Source organism: Neophocaena asiaeorientalis, unplaced genomic scaffold, assembly GCF_003031525.2.
Source record: "Neophocaena asiaeorientalis asiaeorientalis breed wild unplaced genomic scaffold, Neophocaena_asiaeorientalis_V1.1 scaffold151, whole genome shotgun sequence".
In the NCBI taxonomy this organism is placed as follows: domain Eukaryota; kingdom Metazoa; phylum Chordata; class Mammalia; order Artiodactyla; family Phocoenidae; genus Neophocaena; species Neophocaena asiaeorientalis.
In genome coordinates this window covers 3,443,792-3,471,489 of record NW_020175490.1, presented here as the reverse complement: position 1 = coordinate 3,471,489, position 27,698 = coordinate 3,443,792, and the positions used below count along the sequence as shown (strand labels likewise).

Here is a 27,698-nt window from a genome sequence, read left to right as displayed (position 1 = left end):
TTATGGTAGGTCTGATGCAATGACAGCCAATCCTGAACTTTGTCTAATTGCAGTTCCAGTGTGTACAGCCTTTGGGCAGTCGGGTGTCAAGACGCGGCCATTTTCACCTACACTCCCAGTGATGGATAATCTGGCTTTGTTTCTTATGGCTTCAGAAAAGGTCAGCTGGGTTGCATGGAAAGGAAACAGAAAGAATGTGGAGTGTTACAATATTTCTGTCTTTTCAACAAAATATGACACAACAAACACCAAAATATCAATAATTAGACATCTGCATTTTTTCCATATTCTTCTGGTCTTATGAAAACTGCTTATCACAGGAAAGAAAAGCTCAACTACCTGGAAGAATAAATCACTCTAGAATTTGTAGTCCTATCTGTTTAAGAACTAATTCTAAAATCGTAAAACAAGAGTTTGTTTGGCAAATCTGGGCAGGACACATCTTTCAACTTGCTGCACTCTACACCCTGGTATTTCTAGTCCAACTTAAAAGCTTCTTTAGGTTTGACAACATTCTTTATTTGGATCTTTTTTTCTTGTTACAAAATGTCTTAACAGTTAAATGATTGTACTTTTTAAATTGTGATGAATTGTCTAACCAAACTATATATATAGACTATTTATGACAGATATTCCTGTTTTCAGAACACAGATCTATCCACAGATACTTTCATTCATTCACAGCAGCTATAGATATGACCCAGAATAGGACAATTAGTGACATAAAGTTCATTCTATGCCTACTATGGAAGTTAAAGTTCATATTTTAAGAAGCTTTAAGTGCTTAAAGGGAAGTGCACTGAAAGGGGGCATGTTTCAGTGCCTCATTGAACGGTTATCACTGGGGAAGTTCCCGGATTGATGTTATGGGGTCAGGTCTCATTATATTCTTGTTCTGTCATATTAGGTAGAAGGTAATAATACTACACTGAGGAGAAACAGGCAGTGTTATTATGAAAATCTACTTGCTGTTCATTCATTGCCTTTAAATTCTTTCTAGTAGCTGAAATTTAATGTTAACTCAAGAAGAAATAAGGTAAAGGAGATATTCCCTAAGTTTGTTGTGGCTTATCATAACTTTCTCATAACTCATATTGTGTCTTAATTCCCTGTTGTGAATTTAAGTTTACCTAATTCTTTAGGAAATTCCATCCCTGTATTTATTCTGCCCTGTAACTTAAATATTAGAATAATGATGTATAAAATATGAAATAAAAATTGGATTAGAAACTGTTATAAATGAGAAGGTTTTGAGATCAGTTACCCTGATAACTTCAGAAAGTTGAAGTCAGATTGCTACTGATGTATGTATGATAAACACTGAGGTCATTATTATAGTTCACCTTTAGTAAACAGTCTCAAAAATTAAATTTTACTTATCTTTATAATCAGGAGTCAGGAGACAATCTCTATAGAAATTACTCATCACTAAATTAAAACAAACCAAGACAACAGTCTGACTTTGTTTCTTCAGATTCCCTTTCAACATTTAATATTAAGTAAAATAATTATTTTAAAAAATTTATTAGTTTAAAGTTTTTTTGAAGAGGAAATATTAAAATATAATTAATAAGAGCATTGTGATTTTTTCAGAAAGCTTTTGCCATAAAATCTATTTTTTTCCCTTTATTTTCTTGATTGCCTTTATGAGGAAAAGAAAATATCAAAACAGGAAGTATTCCATGTACTCTCAAGTAATCTCTCCTTCTCTATAGATTAATGCAACTGAGTGTTAATAAGTCTTTGACAACTGCTTATTCTCTCTTTAAATCTTAGTATTCTTAGTTCTCTGCATTCTTATTTCCTATACTTATACATTCTGCTTCTTACATAAAATGTCGTTTCTATTAATCTTTGTGTGACCCTGTTGAGACTACTCAAACTGGAAAACTTTCTTATAAATTTACCATATAGTCTGGTTCTGGTTCTGGTTGGTTGTTATGGCCAATGGCTGTGACCTTAATTAGGTGTTCCCTTGAGGGATGATCACTTTTAAAGTAGACATTCAGGTTTTGTTTTTGAAATTCTGATACAATATTATCTAAATTATCAGTCATTTTCATAATTATAGTCAATAGAACTTTTGAAAGGAAAAAGCCATTTAATATGGGAGTACAATGGAAAATGCTTGCTCTCAAGTCTTCTCTACAGAATCAGATCATTTAATTTGCTCTGAATGGCATTAAGTCTTTTAAAAAGTCATATGGATATGAATGCTTTATTTATTTATTTATTTATTTATGCGGTACGTGGGCTTCTCACTGTTGTGGCCTCCCCGGCTACGGAGCACAGGCTCCGGACGCACAGGCTCAGCGGCCATGGCTCACGGGCCCAGCGGCTCCGCCGCATGTGGGATCTTCCCGGACTGGGGCACGAACCCGTGTCCCCTGCATCGGCAGACGGACTCTCAACGACTGCACCACCAGGGGAGCCCGAATGCTTTATTTTTATTTGAAATTTATTGTCTTAAAAGTTCAGCTCTAAAGGCAATTCATGTGATGAACTGCAGTGCTAGGTTCTGACTCCAAAAACATTTATTACATGTGAATTTTATGTACATAACCTGGGAATTCATATCTCTTTCTAGCAATTTCCCAGAACTTTGTATTGAACTAGCATCCATGAGTATTTCTAGAATTTTTCTAGAATGCATTTGCTATGCTAAAGAAGACTTTTAAACGATATCTTATGAAATTCATCACAGAATGAAGTCCAAATAATTGTCTCTGAAAACTTCTCAGATATTATTTTTTGCAGTTTGGGAAAAATCTCTCCACAATTCTATAAATATTAAGTTGAAAGCATTACTATAATGGCTAAGAAAGCTTGACATCATCATAATTTGTTGTTCTGCTATTAGAAGACATATTCTAAACATTCTGATCTGAGTGAATTGAGGATTTTGTTCTCAATTCTTTTTCACAAAATTTGGAAAGAACCACTTTGGGCTTATCTATGTACAGTTGTACTCAGTCACTGATTTCTAGATTATGGATAAAAGCAATTAGATCTTGGTTAAAAAGGGATGGCTTTTGCTCTTTGCTTTAAGATACTAACAAGTATTTCAATAGCTTTTTTTTGGGCCATGCCACCAGGCTTGTGAGATCTCAGTTCCCTGACCAGGGACTGAACCTGGGCCACAGCTGTGAAAGCCCGTAATCCTAACCACTAGGCCACCAGGGAACTCCCTCAATAGTTTTTTTTACAAATAAATATCAAAATCAAGCATGTTTACCTGGCATAACCTCAGGTATACATCTTATTCTTATAAAAATTATATTGGGTTTGACTCTAGGGTGCCTCAAGCACTAAGTGTCTCTTGGGAGTTCAAAGTTTCATTTATCATTGTTAACAGAATGGCCATTATATATAATTTCAGAAAATGGAATTTAGAGACCTGACTTTAAGAAAAGCAACAACAAATGCTTCCAGATCTTATTTTAAAACCATTTTCTATTATCAGAGGGAAAAAGTACTAGACATTTAGAGTCTTAAAAAAAATGACCTCCATCCTATATTTTACTGAATGCTTATAATTTTTTATTGTCACGTGATGAAAGGGTGTAAGTGGGACTGATCTGGCTTACTTAAAAGCAATTGAAATGAAAACAAAAGTCAATAAATACTCACTGCAATTTTTATTTTTACTGTGTCTCTCCTAATGAACATATATTGCTGACATCTTTGATGGAGAAATTGCCTAAAATGCCTGTTCACCTTAGTGATGCTGTGAAAATAAAAGTTGAATTTCATCTAATAAATGTGAATTGTAGTCAATATTCTGATGATCACTCCTGCCTACCTAAAGGTCTGACTCAAGGACTACTGCCAGATGAACAAATAGCAGGGTTTCACTCTTTAAAAATATAGAAAGATGGCTAATGTATATAAAACAAATTAGAATAGGAGCTAAAATTCATTGAGTGCTTACTATGTGCCTTGGAGATTTTACATATATTTTCTCAGAAAACAACACAACCTTATTAAAAATAGGCAACTGCCTAGGCTTTGATCATTTGAAACAGGTTTTATGCTTACTTTGTTAGCATTTACCTTAAAACTAGTTTGTTCCAGAGAAGTTTAGCCTGTTCTGTGTACAAGGAAACCCAGATCTAATTTCAAATTTCTCCCAATTTTCGGGTAGAATATACTGTTTAAAACATTTTACAGAGCAATTCTGGAAGTTTGTTTTAGTCTTTTGAACACTTTCAATGCAGATATCTATTGGCAACATAAAATTTCGAACAGTACATCTGCAGCCAGAGAAAACTGAACAGTGCACTGAAGTTTTCAAAAATGTAAAGCTGTAAATTAGAAGCAAGCAATACCACCACAGACAGGTCACAACACTGCACTTACAGAATGCATCACCCACTCACTGTAGTAGGCCCTAAGTCCTACCCCTAAATTTTAATACTTTCGGTTCCATATACGTTGTAACCTTCTCTATAGGTTGCTAAATTCTGGGTATTCTGCGAGGAAGTTGGGTTAAAAGTCTGTGCACTCTTTGCCACCTTCATTCTCTTCGCTTCTGCCCTGGACTTGTAACAGAACTCTATCAAAGCCACCAGCATTGCCAAGCCCAAGCCGCCAACCAGAATGTAGAAGACGCCTGCTACGTTGCTCAGGCTCAAGGCACTCGTCTTGTCCTGGGGGGGATAAAGACACTTGAGTTAACTGTGCAAAGTCACATCCAGAAGATGAAAGAACACATGAAATCCAAACAGCTAATTAAAGTAAATGCTTAATTTAACCTGAAATTATTTAACATGTATAAGTCACTGGTGTAGCTTTATGGATTTAAACATAAAGCTTATAGGTCTTGGCAGAAGTGAAGTTATGATGATTACCAATAAATTGTGTGTAATTACATTCAATAAAATCTATAACATTTATCATTGCTAAATATACAATGAAAACCACTATACTTAGCCATATATAAGCATAGGCAGAAGTGGGCTTATTATTGTTAAGTTTGAAAATGACATTTTTAAAACCCAATTACATGTGAAGGAAACCTCTTTTGGCTTTCCCTCCATTAAAACATTTTTAATGTTTGATATTTCTTTTGAATAAATTTAACTGCATGCTTCCTACTTAAAGAACTAAGGGACTTTAAGCTAGCAGTTTCACATTTTGTTCATCATGACTTTACCAAAAACATGCCAATAGTGTGCTAGGGTATATGTTATTTGTTCTTTTAGTCACATCTGTTTAAGAAAATCTCCTGGAAAGTGTCACTTTAACATATTATATACTATTTAGGAATAACTATATATGCAACACATTGGAAACTTTTTAAAAAGATACTTTAAAAATATACAAATGTTTCCATGGTCAGTTGAGAACTAAATTATTTATGGACAGATTTATAACTATTTTTATTGACTTTAAAATATGATTCCATTTCACTTAAAAATGTTTGATCAGTTAATATTTTAGACATATTATTCTCCAGAGATTTAGAATACATATTATTTCATAATAAATTCAGAAATAGTCAAGCATATTATTGGAAGCATATAATTGCAATTAAAATTGTTAAAATTGTAACAAGAATTAATAATTTTTCATAAATTGTAAATATATATTATATAACATTATTTGAATAAGTATTTTGGGTAGACTACCTGAAGGATGCCCCGTGGTCAGCAGTGTGTTTTGTGCAAGCTTAAATAGTTTTATTAGGAGAAGGTTTAATTTTAAAAATTACTATGTACACTGTTCTCTTAGCCATAACATCAACTGATTGGACCAAAAATTTAGGGTAACTTCATTTTAAAAATAATCACTCATTAAGTACTTTTGCTTCTCTAACTTTACATAAGGGCTTGAAATAGCTATTTCATTATTTGGCCAAGCTTTTCTCATTCCACTCTGGTTCAAAGGCAGACAAAAGTGATTAAAACACAGGGAGAAGCCTGAATAGAGATCAGTTAACATTACTTTGTCTCTTTCTTAAATTAACTGAGGTTCTTTTATATATGTAAGTCACTTATTTAATGTCGTAGAATAACCAATAATTTTTTTCTTTCTAAAAGAAGATACAGGAAAAAAATAAATGAAGATTTCAAGAATCCTCAACAATGCCTTTCAGGCATTATGTCCTATTAATTTGTGCAGGTATTTAGATTCACTGATAAATTGTTACATTTTTTTCTTTAAATGAAAATATAACTGTTTGTAACACTATTTTCATTTGTACTCAACATGATCAGGCCTATAGGTTCCTGCATTGTTCTAAAAAAAATTCATGAATGAGATCTTAGAAGCTGAAGATATTATTCATAAACATTGATTTATTAAAATAATTTTGATAGAACAGAATTGGAAGGTTTACTCTGTTTATCAGAACAAAAGTATAATAGGTCATCTTCAAACTAAAGTGGAATGCTTGGCAAAATGGTGACAAAAGACTGAACTTCTGAATAAAATATATTTAATATTTAAAATATTCTTTCTGTAGATGACTGCTGATCAATTCCCCATTTCCTGTTCTGAGAATACATCAGTTCTTGAAATAATACATTTCATGGTCTTTGCCTCCAAAACAAACAAAAACCAAATCCGAAAGCACTATTTTTATTAGTGGTACGTATATTTGAGAATAATATAGGAATTTTATATATTTTTACAGTTAATTTGTTTATTTAAAATCCTTAATATTGAGGAGCAGTTTGCAATTTTCTGAAAAGCTACTCCCTTTGGCTTAAATCTATGACATTAGCTTCTAGTTTAGGCAGTGTATAGAGAAACATTTAGTTTTTACTGTTTCCATATACTCTTGACAATTGCTCCCATTTACTGCTTTGTGAGCACAAGAGGAGGCCCCGAACTGCAGCGACTGACCTTGCTTCCAGAGTCCTTGGGTCCACATTCACCTTTATCGTACCACCATTTGTTTTTCAGCTTGTCTAAGACGCCTGCCTCACTGAGTTTCAAAACGGCAAGGTTTACAGGAGTTCTTCACGTGGAAAATAACATAAATAACATTATATATGTTATTTTATGTTATTCAAGTAAAACTACATTAGAATCGCATGGCAAAGTGACAGAGCAGAGGCCACAGTAGGTGTTATGTCTTGTACTGTAGGCCCAGGTTTCAAATCAGACATAAAACTGGGGCCTGCTCCATCGCTTTAGGTAACAGGCGCATACTGCTAGGGACGATTTTTAAATAAAATGTATGCAATTACTGTGAATCCAAAACTATTAGCCTGGATTGGGTTTCTTGAGCATTTTCAGTTTTCCCACCATAAATGTGGAGTCATTCAAAATCCAGAAGCTCCTTTTTTTCTCTTTCAAAATTAATGGAAGTGGCTATAGGTTGACAGGCTTAAAATAGAAGCTAGGTAGGACTGGTTTCATTTCTTGCCGGCATTATGATTCAGCTAGTGGAATTTTACTCTATGCCTTAAATGTATGGCTACAGTATCCATCATTAAATTGACTCCTTTGGCACTCTCATCCAAGACCTAATTGAAAGAGGAGGGTGAGTCAGGTGTTACTGACAAAGGGCCACCTCATGCAGAGGAAAGTCCTTATAAGACAAATATGTAAATCATTAGTTTAAAGTATAAGCCCATGCTGATATTTTCCTTCTGAATTGCAGTATTTAACTTAAATAATATCACCAGAAATAATTTTCATCTATCTTGAGTCTACCATATGAATATACTCTAAGTATAAAGTGCAGTAACTATAATATATTCTATAAATTCTTAGAACAAATACATGATAGGTTAGGGGTAACCAAGATTTTTATAAACAGACAAACTCCTCATACTATAAAATTCCATTTTTCTTTTCTACTGTCTTTGAGTCCTTCAATACTAAATATTATACAAGGAGTCTCAGAGAGGAAAGTTTCACTTGTCAGTCAGTGTCAGTGTTCTGAGGAACCTAAGAATTCTGGCTTTCATTCCCATGTTCACCTCTGTGTGTGTAGAATAAAGCCTAAAAAGATGGATGGGAAGCAGTAACGCCTAGGATCTTCTGTTGTTACTGTTTTTGTGGTTGTTTGGTTTTTGTTTCTTTTTGCTTTTACATTCGGAGAGAGACTCCTTGCATTCCTCTTGACATTTTTAAGGCTGCCACAATCATTTTGTCTGGCTGTATCTCCTAATGCTTCACTTCTTCTAGGAAATATTGAGTGCATTTGGAGAAACACAGCATACATTTATTTGGTTACCAAGGGATTAATTCTATGGACCTATCTACACAACTAGGTAATGCATTAATAATTATGGTGATGATGATTCCTAACATTTACTGAGCACTCACTATGTACCAGGGACTATTAAAAATATTTTACATGTTTAGTTACTATTATCACCTGTATTTTACAAATGAGGAAACCAAAGCACAGAGAGGTTAACTCATCTAGTCAGCTAGGAAGTACCTGAATCAGGGTTTGTAATGGTCTGTGTAATTGAAAATATTAACAACAGAAGACTTAGGAAATAGGGGTTTCTGGTTAATTGAGTTGTCTGACTAACAGTTAAACTAAAATCCATTTTTTTGGTACTGTTTTTCTGAAAAAAGTTTCTAAAATATGAGTTTTTGTTTATCTGGTTTCTGAATTCAATTAAATTTTTGTATCAATGTCAAAAGATCTTACAAGATTTATTGTTCAATTTAAGCATATGCACCTGCCACATTCATAAAATATTATATTGTGTTTTGGATTAAAATCTAATGTCAGCATGATTTAACGCTTTGTACTAAAAACCTGAGTTTGGGTGTGGGGTGAGGATTATGGTTAATTGGGGTCCTTGGCTAGCCCCAGTTAATCTAGATTTTACTGTCTATAACCTCCCCACCCCCACATTACATCCCCCACTTCCATTTATGAAATGATGGTTACAAAACTACACCTGAGGGTTGGTTGGTGAACTGTGAACTCCTTGAGAATAGAAGCCACATCTCATTCATCTTTGTAAAATATTTACAAGGATATCTGACTCAGGGTAGGGGCTCTGTAAAATTATTACATTTAAATTATTCTGAATCCAGAACAAGCATTTTTGTTTAACTGATACTAAGGGTTTTTAGGTCCCCAGGCTAGCTCACCAAAGCCTTTTTAACGCACGTGTAAAGTACCTTATATTAGTCTATATTGTACTTCTTGCATGGGTTGTGCAGGGAGGAGGAGGACTTAATGCTGAAAAGAGAAGGAAAATGAAAGCAGTTTCCTTAAAGTTTCTTATAGATGGGACAGCTATTTTGAATCCAAAAATATGGATTAAATCAGCGGTCCCCAACCTTTTTGGCACCAGGGACCAGTTTCATGGAAGACAATTTTTCCAAGGGGTCGGGGGAGGGATGGTTCAGGTGGTAATGCTGGGGAGTGGCAGATGCAACTTATCACTCGCCCACTGCTCACCTCCTGCTGTGTGGCCTGGCTCCTAAGAGGTTGCAGACAGGGTTGGGGACCCCTGGATTAAATGAAGACTGCCTTTGACTTATCTCTCTTCCTTCTTAAGGACCCTTTCTCCTACCTGCTTCATTTTCCCCTTGCCTCTTTGTCCATTCTGCTATTCACTCCAGTAGTCTGGTTTTAGAGGATAAGATTAGATTGGAATTTTGAATAATAGATATTTATTAACAACCAAGCTTAATGGTCAACTGGTGGAATGTCAGGCACTGAACAAGAAATTCATTAGTAGGAGAGTCCTTCTCCAAGGGTTAACTTCCCTTACTGACCTTTGTTTACAACATTTTTTCCTGCTTATGAATGCATATGTTCCATAATAATCCCTTTATTATTGCATTGGTTTCCATGGCTGGGGAGAAGGCCATTTGCAAGTATAACATATTTTAAAGTCAGGAATGGACTGTATTCTTCAAAATGCCAAATTAAAAACTGGGTATTGTGAGATTTACTATAATTCCTAAAGAACTCATTATTTGGTAACAACATTTACAAAATGACTTAAATATGAATATCCACATCCATGAGTATGCCTATTTTTATATATATAGGAGGAGAATAAAGTATAAAACAAGCAGAAAAAAATCAATAATTTTGTAGATATTATTAGCATTATAAGTCATTGATGATTACAAGTATTGCCAAAATTTCCAACTAGAACCTGGATTAAACAACTCACATAAAAATTGGCATAAAATTCTGTGTATCATTTGTGCTCAGACTAAATCATATCAGATTAATCAAAGGGGATATGAGTTTTAGACTTTGCAATGAAACTTTTAAATTGGTTCATTGCCAATTAGTAAATTTCTCTTATTCACAAGAATGAGTATGAATTTCTTATGACCATAAAAAAGGCCACAGCACAATAACATTCAAAGGAGTAATTTTTCAAACAAATTCATCCCCTCCCAAATCATGCCTTTCCACTTTATTTCATTTAACATACCAGACCTTTTTACTTATTTCTTCTGTGGAGCCTCTGGCCTAAGGCTGCCTTGGTCATGCTCTGGGAATGGCTATCAGTTGAGTGGGGATGCTAATTATTTTGTGAACTGGAAGCTGCCACTGTGACTCCAAATAATTCAGTTGTTGATTATATTAAATCAATCAATCAACAGTGGGTATTTCTTCTTTTACCCATAGATACTGGTGCATAGCCCAGGTAAAGCAGAACTTTAATAATGTGCTGCTGTATGGGAGGCTGGAGATGTCTTTCCTTGTTATAATCCTGTAAATGACAGGTGGGTCAATTAGCCCCTCATTGGAACATATTCATGTGTGGTACAGCTTTCCATGCTTTCCCCCCTTTGCCAGATGAATCACTGTTAGGAAAGTTAATGTTTTCCTACTAAGATTCTGTATGTCAAGATCATACCAGATGATTTGTATACTTGTGCTGAGATCACTGAGTGTGCATTTCACACATGTGCCTTGTAGATAAACTGGCAGTATTTAATTTTCTCTTCTGCTTTGGCTTTATACTTAGCAAAGGCTTAAGAGCCAGCCTCTTCCTCCAATTCAGTGCTTTTCCTCCTTTCACCTCTTTCGATAAAGATCAGGCCAAATGGAAGGGGTAAGTTTAAAAAGAAAATCAGTCACCCAAAGGAGCTATGGAACAAAAATTTAAAAGCAGCAACTATCTCCTGGTAATTTACTTTGATTCTAAGTTAGGTCAGGCCATTTAAAATACCACCTTTTAAAATAAATGCAGAGTAGGGTATTATTATTATTACCTATTCTATTGGTGATAAATATTATATCAATATACAACCGACTAGAAATATTTTTCTAGTGTGAAAACAAAATTCCTGAGGGAAAATAGAACATACTGTAATTATATATGTAATTAACATACATTTTATGTTAATTTTTATAACATTTTAGAAAATGACTCAAAATATGAAATAACATTTTAGAATGTCATCTTATAGTTCATGTTTGGTGAAAGTAACAGGTGAAAGTACAGGAATAAGCAGTTTGATTTTTGAAAACTACAAGGTTAGCTTCATATATATTTCTTTGGACAACAAATATTTATTTGGTGTCCATTATGTACCAATGTTGGATGCAAACAGATTAAAATTCAATTGAGTTGTCCAATCCCTTATTTAAGTATAGTAAAATGACTTTTGTTACGTAGATTTTTCCATTATGTGTACATTTCTGCTTCTGCTTGCTTATTTTTCTCTGGAAAGAGTCTAAGAGTCTTTAATATACACTAAAACAGGAATTCATTATTCATTTTTTGTGGAAAATTTTATCTGTTAAGCAATGTTATACTTTGTTTATATTTGTGATAAAAATTAAAATTTGCAAACAAAGTTTTTCTAATTGAATAGAATATCTTCAGTTTTGTTTTCTCTGGTCCTATTAGAGTACATTTTCTTATATTTCTAATTTGCATAGAGGAGTAGATTATTAGTGTAAATGAGCAATTTTCTATTTATGTGTGTATATTATTTACGTATTCATATTTTTATGGAAATGATCAGAACATTCTAGGCAAGTTGGGGCTCCAATATATAAAAGAGTTAATACTTCTGAAGAAAACATACGGTTGCTGTCTTGAATGGAGGTGTCTTAAAGGGGAACCATCTCAGAAGAATCCCTGACGACTCTCTCTAGCTTTTCTCTGCTTTTTTTCTCCAGGGACTCAGATTCTCCCTCAGGATAGGAGATGGATGATCAGAATTGGGTCCACACAATTCTGTGTCTCCTCCTTTTTCATGCCTCCTTCTGCGGCCAGAATATTCATTTTGCAAAGTTTATTTTTTCTTCTCCTGCAACAGGGCTGTCTATAAGATGGAAATATACAAGTAAGCTGAATTTGAAAGGCTTTTCAGATCAGGATCGAGGGGGAAGTTACCAGCATTGGAAGAGGTTGAGGTTTGCAGCCTCTTTGACAGATATACCCTTTTTAAACAGAGCATAATTCTCTGGGTTTGGTGGCCAGGCAAGTGAGAGAATTTGTAGCCCAACCAAGAACCTGAAGATGAGCAGGACTACTTGTTTTGGGCAGTTCTCTAGAATTTAAAAGAAAGAGTGTATATTTAAAAATTTTCAATGTTCTTACATACCAGTTGAAGATATGTAAGGAAAGAAAATTCAGTCATAATATTCCATTCACTGGATTGTTTTCTTTACGTCTATCCACAGTGAAGAAGAGTTCTGGAACACTAGTTAATAACTTCTGCTTAGAAATAAAAGTAAAACATTATTTTATGAAGCTGGAAATAAGACAGGGATGCAGTAAAGGTAAAGCTGAGTTGGTCTTATTTTTGTAGCCGGATATTTCTTTAGTTTGACCCGTTATGGAAGGCAAAAACTGTCTAGTTCATATGATTACCTTTGATTTGTTATATAACTTGCTATTTAATGGAAGTCTGAGAGTTTTAAGTGGAGAAATGTCTTTCTGGTAGGTACCTGATTTAGTGGAGTCAGAGTATTGTTATTACTTAAAAACATTTCGTGGCAGCTCTGGTGAGGAAAACAAGACAGACTGAACTTCTCTGTTCTCTCTCCTCTTCGCTAATTGCTCTTTCAAAAGCCTGCTTTCCAAAACGGAGGTTCCTGGGACTATGTCTGATCCATAACTTCTTCAGAGCCAGAGATTTTCAGTGACTATTTTAGTTAGGTTTGTTAGTGTGTCCCCAAATTGATATTGTTTGCAAATATTTTTGCTTTGACAGTAATTGCATACTTAAGTTTGTGAAGGGACTTGACTAGCAACTTCAGTGGTATTAGTAGGTCTAAATTATGTCTCCCAGCAGATGCACCTATTACTTTACATACTGTTTACCCGCTTTTGGTGACATTGAGGCTAACCTTGGAGTCACCTCCCCCGCTGCCACATTCTCCTTTGTCGTACCACCATTTGTTTTTCAATTTGTCCAAGAGGCCTTGTTCATTCAGTTTTAAAACTGCGAGGTTAACAGCATTTCTTGAAACGATAAAACATATTTTGTAAGAAACTGCACAGCTGTTAAGATGTTAGAAGGAATGAGGATTTAAGCTCTTTTATAAGCTTCTCCCAGACGCTAAATAAACCTCTCATTTTGTCATCCTACAGCCCCTTCCACCAGACAATTGTAATTTCCTTCAAAGTGTATTAAACCTGTAGCATTTGGTGTTGTTCACTTTCACAGTTCATTTCTTGTCAAGTAACTGACATCAACATCAACCAATTACATGGATTTTTTTTTTTTTTGGCAAAACAGTAATAAACTTGAATTTACTAGTAATTGACAAAGAATTGTGTCTTGAATTCCTTTGCCTCTAAGAATGTCAACGACCCCTAAGAGACAAATGAAAATTCATTCCCAGAAGGAAAAACATAATTGCATAAACAAATCAGCCACTAATTTTTGTGTACTGATTTTCTGACAACAAAGAGTATGGCTTAATTATTATTCCTTTTATTATTTGTGTTGGTTCAGTTTCCTGGGCTGGAAGTCATAGAATAGTCAAGAGAAATGTAGTAGCAGCTCTCAGGGAGCTTATATTTGAATTTCGTGTTGATTCTTAAAGTCACTAGATGCTATTTAGAAACCAGGATCATATATCCAATTTGACTGTTTAAATTATGTAATTAAACCACAGGAAGTCATGCTGCATTTGATATGGACTTCGCAAACGAACACTAGATTAGATTTCCTCCATGTTTATCTCTTTAGGGGAATAAGGGTAGCACATTCTAATTATTCTCTAAAAGGATTTAAAAAAATGTGTCATGGGTTTTGCCTCCCATAAAACAAAGCAACCTCATGTTAATGAGTAGCATTTGAACATTGATTTGCAAGTGAAATATCATTTAGTTGATTAATAAAATGTCACATTTCACCACAAATCAGCCTATTAATGTATTTATTCTTTTAAAATGTTTTTGTAGTATTTCAGGTAAATGATGTGCATTTTCCAGTGTTGTAATGGTCTGATCCACTTGGAGAGTAAACATTTCCCATGAGTAAACGACACACTTTGAGAGGATTAACACCTTTTTTTTTTTTTTTTTTCCCGGCACGCGGGCCTCTCACTGTTGCGGCCTCTCCCGTTCCGGAGCACAGGCTCCGGACGCGCAGGCTCAGCGGCCACGGCTCACGGGCCCAGCCGCTCCGCGGCATGTGGGATCTTCCTGGACCAGGGCACGAATCCGTGTCCCCTGCATCGGCAGGGGGACTCTCAACCACTGCGCCACCAGGGAAGCCCAGGATTAACACTTTTTAAAAGTTACACTACCATTTATTAAATGCTAAGTAAATAATTAGCTGTCCCTACATTTCCAAGTAAGTCCCATGTTAGTGGTGTAAAATAATATACTTCCTGAAGTGAACAATACCAAGTTGTCAGTTTAATCACCAAAAGGACCAGGCTGAAATCTAGGGATGAACAAATATTCAGTGAAGCTAGAGCCATCTATTTTTTTAAAATGCTGTTGGGAGAAAAGGGTTGTTTTAATTTATTTTACGTCCATAAGAAGCTAAATATATTTGTCTTTCAATGAAGTGAAGCTAACAACTAAAGTTTTCTATTTTGGAGAAAATTAGTTTTATAATCCACTTTAGTCTTAAACATTTCTATTAGATTTTTTTCCAATAAAGTGGTATCCCAATTATTTTATATGTTGGTTTAGACCATTCCTTTGATAAAACTAAAATCATTTCATGAGAGGGTTATTTAACATGGTTACTAGCCATCTAGTATATCTAAAGACAGTTTCTAAAGATAAACATAGCTAAAGACAGTTTCACAGCACAATAGAAAACAAAAAAGCAAAATTAAAAAATGGATAAGGAAAAAAAGCTTTATGTTGAGAAAATTGTTTGGAATAAAGCTTTCTACAAAGTTATTCTAAGACACTGTCTTTCTAACAACATCTAATAGGCCATGTAAAAACAGTTCAGTTTCACACTGCTATCCTTATATATGTGTGTGTATGTATCTGTATTTGGTCAATATAATATACTTGACCCGTAAGTAACTCACCTCCCAGTTCACAATCCACATTTTCCTGTGGTCCTTCAATAGAATTCACATAATACTATCACATGTAAAATTTACTTTTACTTAATGAAGTAAAATTTTACTTTTCTTAAATTAAGGCACTTTGTAATTAATATTTAGAGACAGTCTTTAGGATTTCAAGATTTCTTTGCCTATTAAAAGTGCCTGCTATTTTCTACAATTGTCTGACTAAAGATGTAATTTCTCTATGTAATCAGTTTAAGTCTAAAGGCATCCTTAGATTGCTATTTAAAATGCAGCATAAGCCACATCTGTAAGGACTATTTGAACATCTGTTCTATTTTATAGAATGCATCACTTTTACATATTATTAATAAGAATCATCAACTGACTTTTAAAATATACATAAAGTTACTTTACTCAGTTTTCTAGACTAGTTTAAAAAGTATTTTTTATCCAGGCAAAAAGAAAAAGGAACCCTGAAGGAATAATTACAAGCAAGCCTAAGGAAGTCATAAGAAGTCAGGTAAATAAGGCACATAGACAGCAGATCCTTGCTGCAGCACATTTTACTATTACTTTGGAATCCCCTTCATACATTTCAGACATAGATTTTGAAATCTATGTCAGAAACTCATATTGATGATAAGGATATTCTTGTCCTGATTAAGCATCAGAGAAGCCATAATAGTAATCTGCCAAGCAGATAAAAGAAAGAAGAAAAATATTGTGGGCTATTTTTTACATTAATTATTCCTTTCATTCTATTAAATGCAGCTTTTACAGAATAAACTCAATCGAAATGGATTGCTTTCATTTAAAAATGGAAAGAGAGGAAGAAACAACAATAAGTGATCATATTTTTGCTGGAAGTGTAAACCACATTTGAGAGCCCAGGTATGTTGACAGTGACCTTTTATAGACTGCAATAGGACCCAGGTAACATACTTATTTGCCTTTTCCTTTTATAACTTAGGGGAATCCTAGGTAAGAAAAACTCCACTCCAAATAGCTTTTTTCATAGTGGTGAGGTGATGGAGAACTTAATTCAGGCCTGGAACAAAAATGCTCACCTGGACAAATTCCAGGACCTCTGGAAAAATTCCAGGAGTTTTTACTCCTGCAATCATTCAGTTGAGTTTGAGATTATGAAAATCCATCTCTCATTGCCCTAGCATCTGGGACCCATTTTTGTTAACTAAATAAAAGCTTTAGAATGGAAATTAACAGACCTAAACTTTTTCCATTTATTAATTTTGGGTAAATTAGTGCAAATTAAGATTTTCTTGTTGAAACCATGCTTAATTTAAGCTAAGATATTTATCTCTTACTCTACATTTCCATAAATAATTTATCATTAAATTCTATAGATTTAGATATGCTTTTATGTTTACTTTATGCCTCACTCATTGTATTTACTTCTAGACCATAATTCTTATAGTATAATTTTTTCTGTTGGTGAGATATTAAAGTTTACATCTGATGAAATGTTTACCTATATAAAGAGAGAAATTTTTAAAAGTTTGTTTAGTAAAGTATCCTTATGATTTCCTGGATTTGAGAATATTATTGTAAAGGACTGATATACAAGCCTTAGACTTAGTCATTGTTTGCACACAGGATATTCAGGGTATATATAATTTGTAGAACAAATAGTTTCCAATATTATATTTAGTCTGGTTAAAACAAATTCAATTACATTTCACTTAGTAGGTTGAACACTTCATTATTTTCCCTGATATCAATAATATATGAACCTAGTGGATTTTATTTGTCTAAACTATTGTGTAATTTTGCTAATGCTTTATTATCCTTATAAAAAAGGATCCATTAATTATATACACATGAGAAAGTCTCTTTAGTTTTAGGCCTGTACTCTTTTAACTTGAGTGTTCTCTTCATACTAAACTCTCTATAAAATTTAAAGATCAGGTGTTAAAATGTCCAGAATATTTACCTGAATGATGCTAGAAAGTTTTTTTGTAGTCCTGATACATTTTAATATTTTTTTTTTAAACTGAAAAATTATGTGAATCAACATGCAATTGTGTAAAACACATAAGAAAATCCTTTAAAACCTGCAAAGGATACTGGTAGATAATTTATGCAGGAAGAAGTACAAAATCATATAAAAATAATTCATCCTTACTTGGAATTAAACTAATGTGAATTAAAGAAATGCAAATTCATGTTTTTGCTATTCATATTGGCAAAGATAAAAGTAAGGATAATATTCAATACAGTCAAGGATTTAATGTCCTAATACACTGAAAATAGAATTTAAACCAGGAAAGAAAATAATATGGTTTTGTACAACAAAAACTTAAAAACAATTCTTACCCTTGAAAATTATTGACAATATTGAAAATTATTGATAATAATTCCCCTATGAGGAATCAATCCTAAGAAATTAATCAGTGATGTTGACAGAGTAACATAATAAATGTTATAGCATATTTATATAGCAAAACGCTGAAAGCAATTTATATGCCCAACAGAAGGGGAGAAGTAAGTAGACTTTAGTGTACAGCAGTGGTTTTCAAGCTTGATCTGAGTGTCAGAACCACTTATTACAAATACAGATGCTCAGGGCTAAACTTGCTGTATCAGAATCTTCTGCTGTATCAGAATTAGGGCAGTGTATCTACATTTTCGCAAAGCTCTCGAGGTGTTAGTATTGGTAAGCACCAATAATCCATATGACTGAATGTTTAGCAATCATTATGTGATTTTAATGACCAGGGAAATGCTTAATGTTGAGTGAAAAAAAAGAAAAAAATTTGTATATTCATTGTGATCTTAATTTGAGAAAAAATATATAATGTTTATATGTATATATATATATATTAAAATGTTAATGTAAAAACACTGGTAAGAAATACAACAAATAACTATCTGTAGGTAGTGGGATTATGATTGATTTGAACTGCATATTGTTCTTTATGCTTCCCCACTCACCCCAAATTTTCTGCAATGAAAAGTGACACTTTAATAATCAGTAAAGAACAAACAAAAACACTCTCTTAATTATTTTATAATATAATGCCTAATAGAATTGTTTCATGAAAATGAAAATATATATTCTATTTTGGATCAAGAAAAATTGAGGAAGAATTAGAATTTAGAAGTTATTCTTAAGGATCTCAGAAAAAACATTCATTGTTCTGATAATGTGGTTTGCTTTGGTTCACTTTGTTTTGTGTCTCTAGTCACAGGCTGAATGGAGAAAATGTGATGCATTTGGCTTCTACAAAGGTTCTACCTTATTTGAGGGGAACAGGTCAGGAAGAGAGGTATGAGTCTACCCATCAGATAGTATCGGCAGGAGGTTAATGAAACTCTCAGTGGCCTAGAGAGAAGCCTTGCTGTTTCACAAGAACTTACATAGACAAGGAGAGTTTTTTCCCTTAGGCCGGATTAAATGAATGTGATTGTGAATAAACTTGAGTCCTGCTAAGTGGGTGATTAAAAAAATATAAATATAGCTCTGTTTTTAGAAAAAGAGATTCCATGGCTGGCAGCTTTGTTCTTTTCCAAACAAGTATTAGACACTCTAAGAAAAAAGTCTTTTTCAATGTTTTGCAGTAATTTTTAAAAAGGCAATTAAAACAAATCTTCCATCATATAACATATTCACTCTATCTTTTTTTTGAAATCAAACGAAAATTCCAGACCGGAAAACTCATTTGATTTAAATTTTGTTATGTAGCAGGTAAATATATGCAGAAGTTTTTCTAGGGCTACTCTAATAAGAAAATAGTAATTTCATGAAAAATAAATAATAACCAACTCTGTATAGATTATTCATTCTGATATTTAAATGATGGCCATATTGTCAGTATTGTAACAAGTGTTGCATACATGGAAGTCCATCCCATATACAAGATGAGATAGGTAGACATGAGCAAATATCACATGGGATTTTACTTTTGTGGTTTAATGATGTCCCCCTCCATCCCCTTCCCATCCCCACATAAAGGCAGCTAAAGTAAATTAGCAGGAAAACTGAGAATTTTCAACAAATCCCAGAACTTTGTATATAGTCGGTTAATAACTAGCTGAGAAAAAGAACTATTTTATCACTCAAGGAAATATAAAAAGTGAATAAAAATCAATAGGCTGTCAAATAATAAGAGGTTAACTAAATATATCTGATTTAAGGGAAGGTATTTGTTTTCACAGTTCTACTGTTTATTAGCTGTTTAGGCCTGGAAGACTAATTCTCAGCATTTATCAATGCTCCACTGTTTTCATTTTAACTTGTAGCTATGCTATTAATTTTTTCCCCAAATTATTCCTTCCAGTAAACAAGCACAAGGCTCTTTTTGCTTCATTGGATTTGTGCACTTTTTTCCAAAGGCAGAATTTGGGCTGAGTTGCTCTACATATATATATACATGCAAACATTTTTAGAAAAGTTATTAAGTTTTCACTCCAGTTTGCTTATGCGATGACAGGTAAGATTTGCATAAAATGGCACTATTGATCAATAATTTAATATCAAAATTCAGAGGGAAATTTTTTTTTAAGGGGAAAGACAATTCAGACCCAGCAGGATTTATAATGAGCATTTGAAAACCACTTTGATAATGAGGGATTTATTGTCTTTATTTTGGATTTTGGATGACATATATGCAGTTAAGTTAGTCTATAGAAATGTTTGTATTTCATACTTCAATTGAAACAAAAAGAACTGAACAAATTGAGTTAATACCAGGCTAGATTTCAAGAACTGTCTCTAAATTGTGTTCTTTGGAATTTGCATGACTAATTCCTATTTGAGAACTAGGTCTGAAGAATGTGATGTTTAGAAGGATCACTACGATATTTGTGAGGATATCTGCCAGTAAATTTAGTCAGCACACTAGCTAGAGATTGTGATAAATAAAACATTTAATTGTATTTTTACTGTTGAGTTTTATTTAAATGTTATATTTACAAATATTTCATGCAGTCTAGTTTCTTGACTTTTGTCAATTTTAGGTCACAGAGTAGAATTTTCTATCCTCCTTTGGTCATGGACTTCTTTTAGAAGTCAATGAAAGCATGGATACTTTCTCAGGAAAAATGCACAAATGTACAAAATCCAGATTGATAAACAATTTCAGGGAATTGCTGGGGAACAAAATCTGCCACCCCAAAATATCTCTGGACTTCGTGACTCTTGGTTTAAAATTTGGTAGAGTACTACTTTTGGTTTGTTGATCTTTTTTCTCCCAAGGATGGTCACTGTTTTTCTTTGTCTCTGTCTTTTGTGTCATTTGTTATAAGGGGAAAACCATTGGTCTGATCAAGTTTTCTTTTTGTCTTCTATGCCTTGAGAGTTTATTTTATATACTAATGAGAAAAATCTCTCTGGTTTCTGCCATCCAAAAGGTGCACATGCCAGTGTGCATTTGGCAGCCAGTTAAATAGACTGGGATTCTGAGCAGTCTCTTTGTCCAGCTGTGCCAGCTCTCAGAGGAGTTTTGTCATTAGGGGTCCAGTCCATAAGGGGCCTTTATCTTCTCAAACTTTCTTAGAATATTTTTAGGAGTGAGCCTTTGGAAGATGGGAACTACATCATCCATGCCCTCACTTCGGGACGCCTCTTGTGTCCGTGGTACCATGGTCTGGAAAGTTACCTCAGGGTCTTCCCGTAAATTGGCTTATTGGTTTGAATCACTATTAAGATCCTACTCATCAATGGCCAGATGATGGATCCTTTGAATTGGAAAAACTTATAAATTGGTCAATTTTTAGAAAACTCTCATCATAAACAGCTATTTTACTGGTACCTATGGAAAGACCAAATTAAAAGGTGGATATAATGATATATAACAGCTAACCTTAAGAACTCTCTTAGTTTTAAAAATAAAAACAAAAAACCTGTTCAGGAAGCCTTATTAAATTTGTGATCTCCGCTTCCCCTCAATGGGTCTTACAGATGCTAATAAAAACATTAGATTAATTAATAAGAGAATTGAGGAGAAAGAGACTCTTCCCAACAAGATGGAAATTTTTAAAGGGTTGTTAAAAAATAAAATAAATAAAGCAAATATTGAAAGTGGTAGAATAAAGAGGAATCAGAAAGGGAAGAGTCATGGAACTCATCACAGCAAGATGGAAATCTTTAGATGGTTATTAAGAGTTGGGATAAATAAAACGAACATTGATGGGATCAAAACAAAGGTTTTTAATACAGCACTACCTAGGACTGTGTGAGCCAAAGGGACCCCCCCATTGGTGCTCCCTGACATTAAAGGCCACCAAACAAATCTGCTCTAATTACCCCAGTTTGGATAAATTTTAAAAGCTAGTAGGAAAAAATTACACTGAGAAACCTGACCAGCAATTGCTTGGGGCAAGATTTAGGCCAATTAATCAAATCAAAGATTGACAAAAAGGCTTGGGTCCCTTGGCTCAACCCCTTACTGGGGTCCTCAAAGCCTTTTATACAGGAATGAATAAAATGGCTGGAGGAAAAAAAGGAAAAGTTTCTGGGACTCCTTGTAAGACTGAGACTTGTTGGTCCTAATGGAAACTAAGGTTAAAAGTATAAGAACTGATAGAACTAAGATGAAAGTTTATAAGAAAATTGGTGTATTTGAATGGGCTTTATGTAAGATGGTTGCATCTCTTTTGCCTGATTGCATTGTGGGGATGGACATTTTGTCTTCCCTTGCCTGGTATTGTAAGACAGGGCAGGTAAATCCACCCTTTAGGCAGTGTTAATTGAATATGCTAAAGGAAGCCAATAGGGTTGCCTGAGCCCACATAATATGAGAAGGAAATTGGGGGTTGATATTTAGGGGATAAAAGAACCACTAGTGGAAGATTTTGCCGCTAGAGTGAATTGGTATGGGGTGGCCTTGTGCACTCAGAAAGAGGGAATTTATTGAATGCTTTGTGCAGACTTTTTGAAGGCACGATGCCTTGAATCCTAAAGTTCTAGAACATAGAAATCTTTTGGTTTCCATTTTAGTTGGAAATCTTCTCTGTGATATAAAGAAGCAAATTAAAGAAAATGAAGTTGGATGAACAGATCAGGCTTTTGATATTATTTCGGCAGCAGCCCAGTTCTTAGGGGAAATGGAAAGCAACCATCTTTGTCTTGCAAATCTCTACAAAATCAGAAATGTAAATATAGCTCACAATGGCCTGAGACTGAACCTGGTTGACTCAATCAGGTAGAACCTGAAACACCAAAGAAAAAAAAGAGATCTTTTAAAAAGTACAATCTGCTGGAAATGCTCCCTCACACAAAATCTAATCCACAGCCTCCTTAAAGATTTATCAAGGACAAATACAAGTCTTAAAAGTCTTTTCCACATAGTAAAAAGCCTTAGCAATCTGAGCAGATACAACCTTATTCCAATTGTTTATAAACCAGTGAGTTTTGTGTTGTATCTAATTCATGACTAAACTTTTACAATGAAAGCTATGACATCTGTGGTTGTGTTTATGTCTATGTGTGTACATTATAGATATGGTATTTTTGTATCTCTGAATGGTATTAACCAAAATTAATTTGTAAAGAACTCTTTTTAATTGACTTAAAAGTAAGCACTTACAAATTAAACATTTCCAAATGTAGCAGAAATGAATCCAAATAGTTTTCAAGTGTACCTGATCTAGGATTAATCTTTAATAAATAAAAGCAAGTTTAAGTTTGTTGGTTTAATTAAACAGGCTTATCTTGAGAGTTATCAGCATTAAATGTAAATTAAACACATTCTACCAGGTTTACCACAAGTTAAATACATTCAGTTATCTCTGTTACAAAATTTGTCACCAAAAAGGATAAATTTTGTATGATAAAATTTTCATAAGTAATTAAATAAATTTAAATAAAACAAGAGTTTTTAGATGAACTCTTTAAGAATAATTATGTTTTATGGCATATCTACTTAAAAGTAATTTCCTTAAATTTTATTGGTAACTTGAAGCTTTAGAGTTTTGCTAAGTTAAATGATGGGAATTCATTGACTGTCTAGATCATTTCTAGAGAAGATAAAATACTGAAATATTAATTGTTAAACAAATTTAAGTCTACTTTTGTCTTCTTATTACAGAAAAACTAAAGATGTTGGGTTTATTAGAAACATGTCATGCATCACATTGAAAAAAAAATTATGCCATAAGGAAATGTATGTTTTTGGAAATTATAAAATGTATTTATAAGTTTTCCAATAAAAATAATACTGGTATAACAGTTTACAGTTGCTTACTTCTTAGTTTTCAGTAGAAATTAAGGTTTCTAAGGGTTACAAATTCTAATTAATCTATATAAGTGAAACTACTAAAACTAATAAGGAAAACATCTTCATATGTAAGGAGAAAAAAGGTATGAGTGGAAATGCTTTTTGTTAAGGAAAAAAAGTAATTTTGTCCTAAAGAGGGAGAGAGTAAAAGAGAAATCACAGGACAAAATCTGAAGGTGAAAAAGGAAGTTATAGAAGATTTGTGGAAAAGGAGCCCTGCGAAGAGTTTTGTGCTTGGTCAGGACTGGTTAAGATTAAAATAAATTTAATTGAGTGAATTAATTTTAATGTTAAAAGTAAGCTGGTGCAAAATTAGAATTTGGTTTTCTCTCTTTTGTTAGGAAGACAAAGTTTTCTTGGAATATTCATCTACTTTGATAGCAGATTGTAAAATTTCTTACCTTTCAAGTAGCCTGTTGTAACTTTCTGTATTTACTTTTGAAATCTTTTATTGTCACTTTGATTAAGTGAATAAGTATTGTTTCACAGTGACCTATAATCCTATTTGACCAAGTGTTTTAAAACCTTTTGATATCTTTGACAAACTTTCCTAAATCAAAATTCTAAATAAAGTCCTTTTGACCTCTAGCTAACTTTGGGATGTTTCAGAGGGCCCCTGAAAAAGCTCGAAGAGAGATATTAAACTAACAGACATGGTATGTCAAATTACATGGGAAGCATTGTCAAATGAGAAATAATAAACCTTCTTAGGTTATATTGTATGGGTAAATTTTATTAATATAAATGTTCTAGAAGTTATATGAAATTCCTAAAATTCAGGTATGTCCTGGTATGTTACCATTTTTCTAATTATTATCTTAAAATGTTGTATGTCACAGAAATAGCCAAATTTCCTTGTCAATCACATTGCAATCAGATTTTTAATTTGTCTTTTGTCATTTATAGACAGTTATTGTTTTACTAAAATGCTTTTACAAAATGAAGATCTTCAAGATGATTCATAGAAAGGATTTTTGGACAAATATAAGTTTCTGATAACTTGCAGATCATACCACTAAACTAGTAAGAAACTACAGAATTCTAATGAAAAACCTAATGGCTTCATAAAACTGCTAATAAAAGATCAAGGTCAATAAGAATAATTATATGGGACTGTCTGAACTGATGAATGTGAGTTATAATTTTTATGACTTTTTGTCTGAAATTATACTGGCTTTTTAATCTTTGCTTTCCAGATAAAAAGAAATATTTCCTCTTATATTAACTATAGCTTATAGCAATTTGGTAAATTATACCTTTGTAAATAGAATTGAAATGACTTTTTCTTCCTACCTTATCCCTCCAGAATTTGGAAACTCTTAGTGAGTATTCTTATTTTCATGGCAATATATTTATTTACACATGTTCACTAAGAATCTATTCTCCTTGTATTAGAACACAATTGGAAACATTGGTTATATTACCAAAGCTTTGACTGGAATGTCATCTTTGAGAATATGCATAGAATCAGATATGACCAGACAGCTTTAAGGAACTAAGATTGACTTTATGGAGCCATAAAGCCCTTTGGAAAAACAGCCTGGTACCTTTCTTACAGGGTTCCCAGCAGCCTTACCAGGTGAGTAAGGAAGGTCATTGCCTGGCAGGCACAAGAACCTCAGGATATTTTCGGGACATCAAGAAGAGTTCACCCAAATCTATATATATTACAGGTAAATCTGATGTCAAGTCCTTGGCATGGCTTCATGGTATGAGAGGCATTTAAAAGTTCAATCTGGAGATTCCTTTGAATAATTCCAGCAAAGCAGATTTAAAAGAGATTATATGGTCAATTACTATTCTTGCTGGACTTAGGTAAATAATCAGGCCAAGTTTAATGACACTAAACTTATTTTGCGAACAAATTAGTCTTAATTTGGTTTTCTTTGATAGAAGTGAGGGTAATTTTTAGAGAAAAAAATGTGTGTTTCAGCAGAAACTATAATCTATAGATCCAGTCCTGCAAACTGGACTGGATCCTGAATTCGTATAGTTTCCTCAAATATTTGGCTACAGCTCTTCAAACTAATGTTTCCAATTTTTCTCCTGCTGCTCCTTTTCATTTGGAATCATTGAGAACTAAAGCTGCCCTTTTTTTGAAGCCCTGCAAACTGAAGCCGAACAACTTGTTATAAACTTTAGAGAGATCACCATAATTGCCTATATTTAGACAAACCTCTTGACTGTTGCTGTGTAAGCTTCTTGGAAAGTTTGCCTGAACACCCAATGACATCACTGAAGACATTTCAAACTGTAAAAGATGCTTTGACCCTGATATCTAGAAATCTTGATTGGCAGCTCTCAGGACTCAGACACTGGGTTTAGAATTTGCTCCAATAATTAACCTTTGTTTTTCTTTTGTCTCCCCACAAATACCTCTTATTAAATATCTGATTGCTTGCACCCTATAGGCCTAACTTTGAGAGCCTACCTGCATCACAGCCTCCTGAAATGAACTGACTTATCGTCAGGACTATGAGACTGATTGGATAAGATATAAAGCAATATATCTATTCAACTTCTGGACTGTGAAACTTCTCGAAGTTTCAAAGGTGAGACTGTAGGGGAACAAAATCTGCCACCCCAAAATATATCTGGCATGTGAATTATTTCAAGCTGAAAACAATCAAGGCCCAAAAGACTCAGGAAGAAACTTTGACCTTCTTGCTAACTGCCTTAAGAATTTAGATAGAGGGACTGTTATAGGAATAGAGCTATCACCAGAGAAATCTGCAAAGAATATGGACCAGGTGTGGTGGGGGTATCCTTAGAGATCAGAGGCCACTCAGTGTACCACTGTCTCCACATGACCCAAGCATTTGTTTGCCAAATATTTGCTTTTCCATCTCTATGTGAATTGTCTTCCTCCCCCTTTGAGGTCCCAAACGACTACCTCCAACATCCTCTTTTGTCTTTAGCTGAAGATTGTTTTTAAGGTGAGGGTTTGGGCCATTTTGGCAAGTTAGTCAGTTTTCCTGGGTCTCTCCCATGTATACATGTTATTAATCTTTTGTTTGATTTTTCTCCTGTTAATTTGTCTCATATCAATTTAATTCTTAGACCAGCCAGGGTAGAGGAAGGGTATCTAACCCTCTCTGACAATTCTAATAAATCTATTTTTAAATTAATTAATGACGATTTTCATGTATGCCTATTAAAGGTAAGAGAAGTAAAAATATTTCTATGACCCATGGTGGCTCCAGAATTTTAATAGAGAAGAGGTTTTTAGTTTTGTTTTTTTTTTTTGCGGTACGTGGGCCTCTCACTGTTGTGGCCTCTCCCGTTGCAGAGCACAGGCTCTGGATGCACAGGCTCAGCAGCCATGGCTCGCAGGCCCAGCCGCTCCGTGGCATGTGGGATCTGCCCGGGCTGGGGCAGGACCCCGCGTCCCCTGCATCAGCTGGCGGACTCTCAACCACTGCGCCACCAGGGAAACCCAAGAGAAGAGGTTTTAAGACTGTGATTTGGCAAGAAAGAATTTCCAAGGTATTAACTCAATTTGTGATCATTCTGCAAGCACATCATATATAGGTTTTTTTAAAGGACTGTCTGTTAAATCAATAAAAATTAAAAAAAAACTGTTAAAAGATATTATTTACCCTTACATAGTATTTAGAAAATATAAGTTAATCATATTAAATAATTTAAATTTTATTTTATTTGTGGTGGCCTTTGGGTGTGCTATTTGAGATTATATGGGATAAAGTCCCTGCCCTAAGCCACCCCATTGTTATCATTATCTGTTATCAAATTGTACAAAAGGGCTTTATTTCAAGGTGAAGTCACAACTACCAAGATTGTGAAGTGCTTCAAGTTATCTCTAGATATCATTCACTATTTAAGTTGTGATTATCACCATTCTAAAATAAAATTTAAAAAATACTAGGCCTTTCACAAAGATGCTTTGTCTGGACTGTCATTTGCTGTGTGCACTCTGCCCCATCCCTGACTTTAGATTCTTTCATCTCCTAGACCATTCTCCTTATTCTCTTTATACAATTTCCAGAATTCTAAACCATTCCATGAACCATGACCATGTTTCCTTTTTCCATCCTTTG

At 33.9% G+C, this 27,698-nt stretch overlaps 1 protein-coding gene across 2 annotated transcripts in view; it reads right to left on the bottom strand.

The window, feature by feature from the left end:
• GRIA4 (glutamate ionotropic receptor AMPA type subunit 4) overlaps positions 1–27,698 on the bottom strand; it is a 522,548-nt gene continuing 494,850 nt past the window's right edge. The window contains exons 14-16 of one of the 2 annotated variants that reach the window (XM_024768905.1): positions 6,850–6,964; positions 4,515–4,649; positions 1–165 (exon numbers count right to left, since the gene is read on the bottom strand). In XM_024768905.1, the coding sequence (XP_024624673.1) occupies positions 1–165; positions 4,515–4,649; positions 6,850–6,964 (415 nt within the window). Of the gene's footprint in view, positions 166–4,514; positions 4,650–6,849; positions 6,965–13,261; positions 13,377–27,698 lie in introns of both variants that reach the window. The other variant, XM_024768904.1, reaches the window with a different exon arrangement.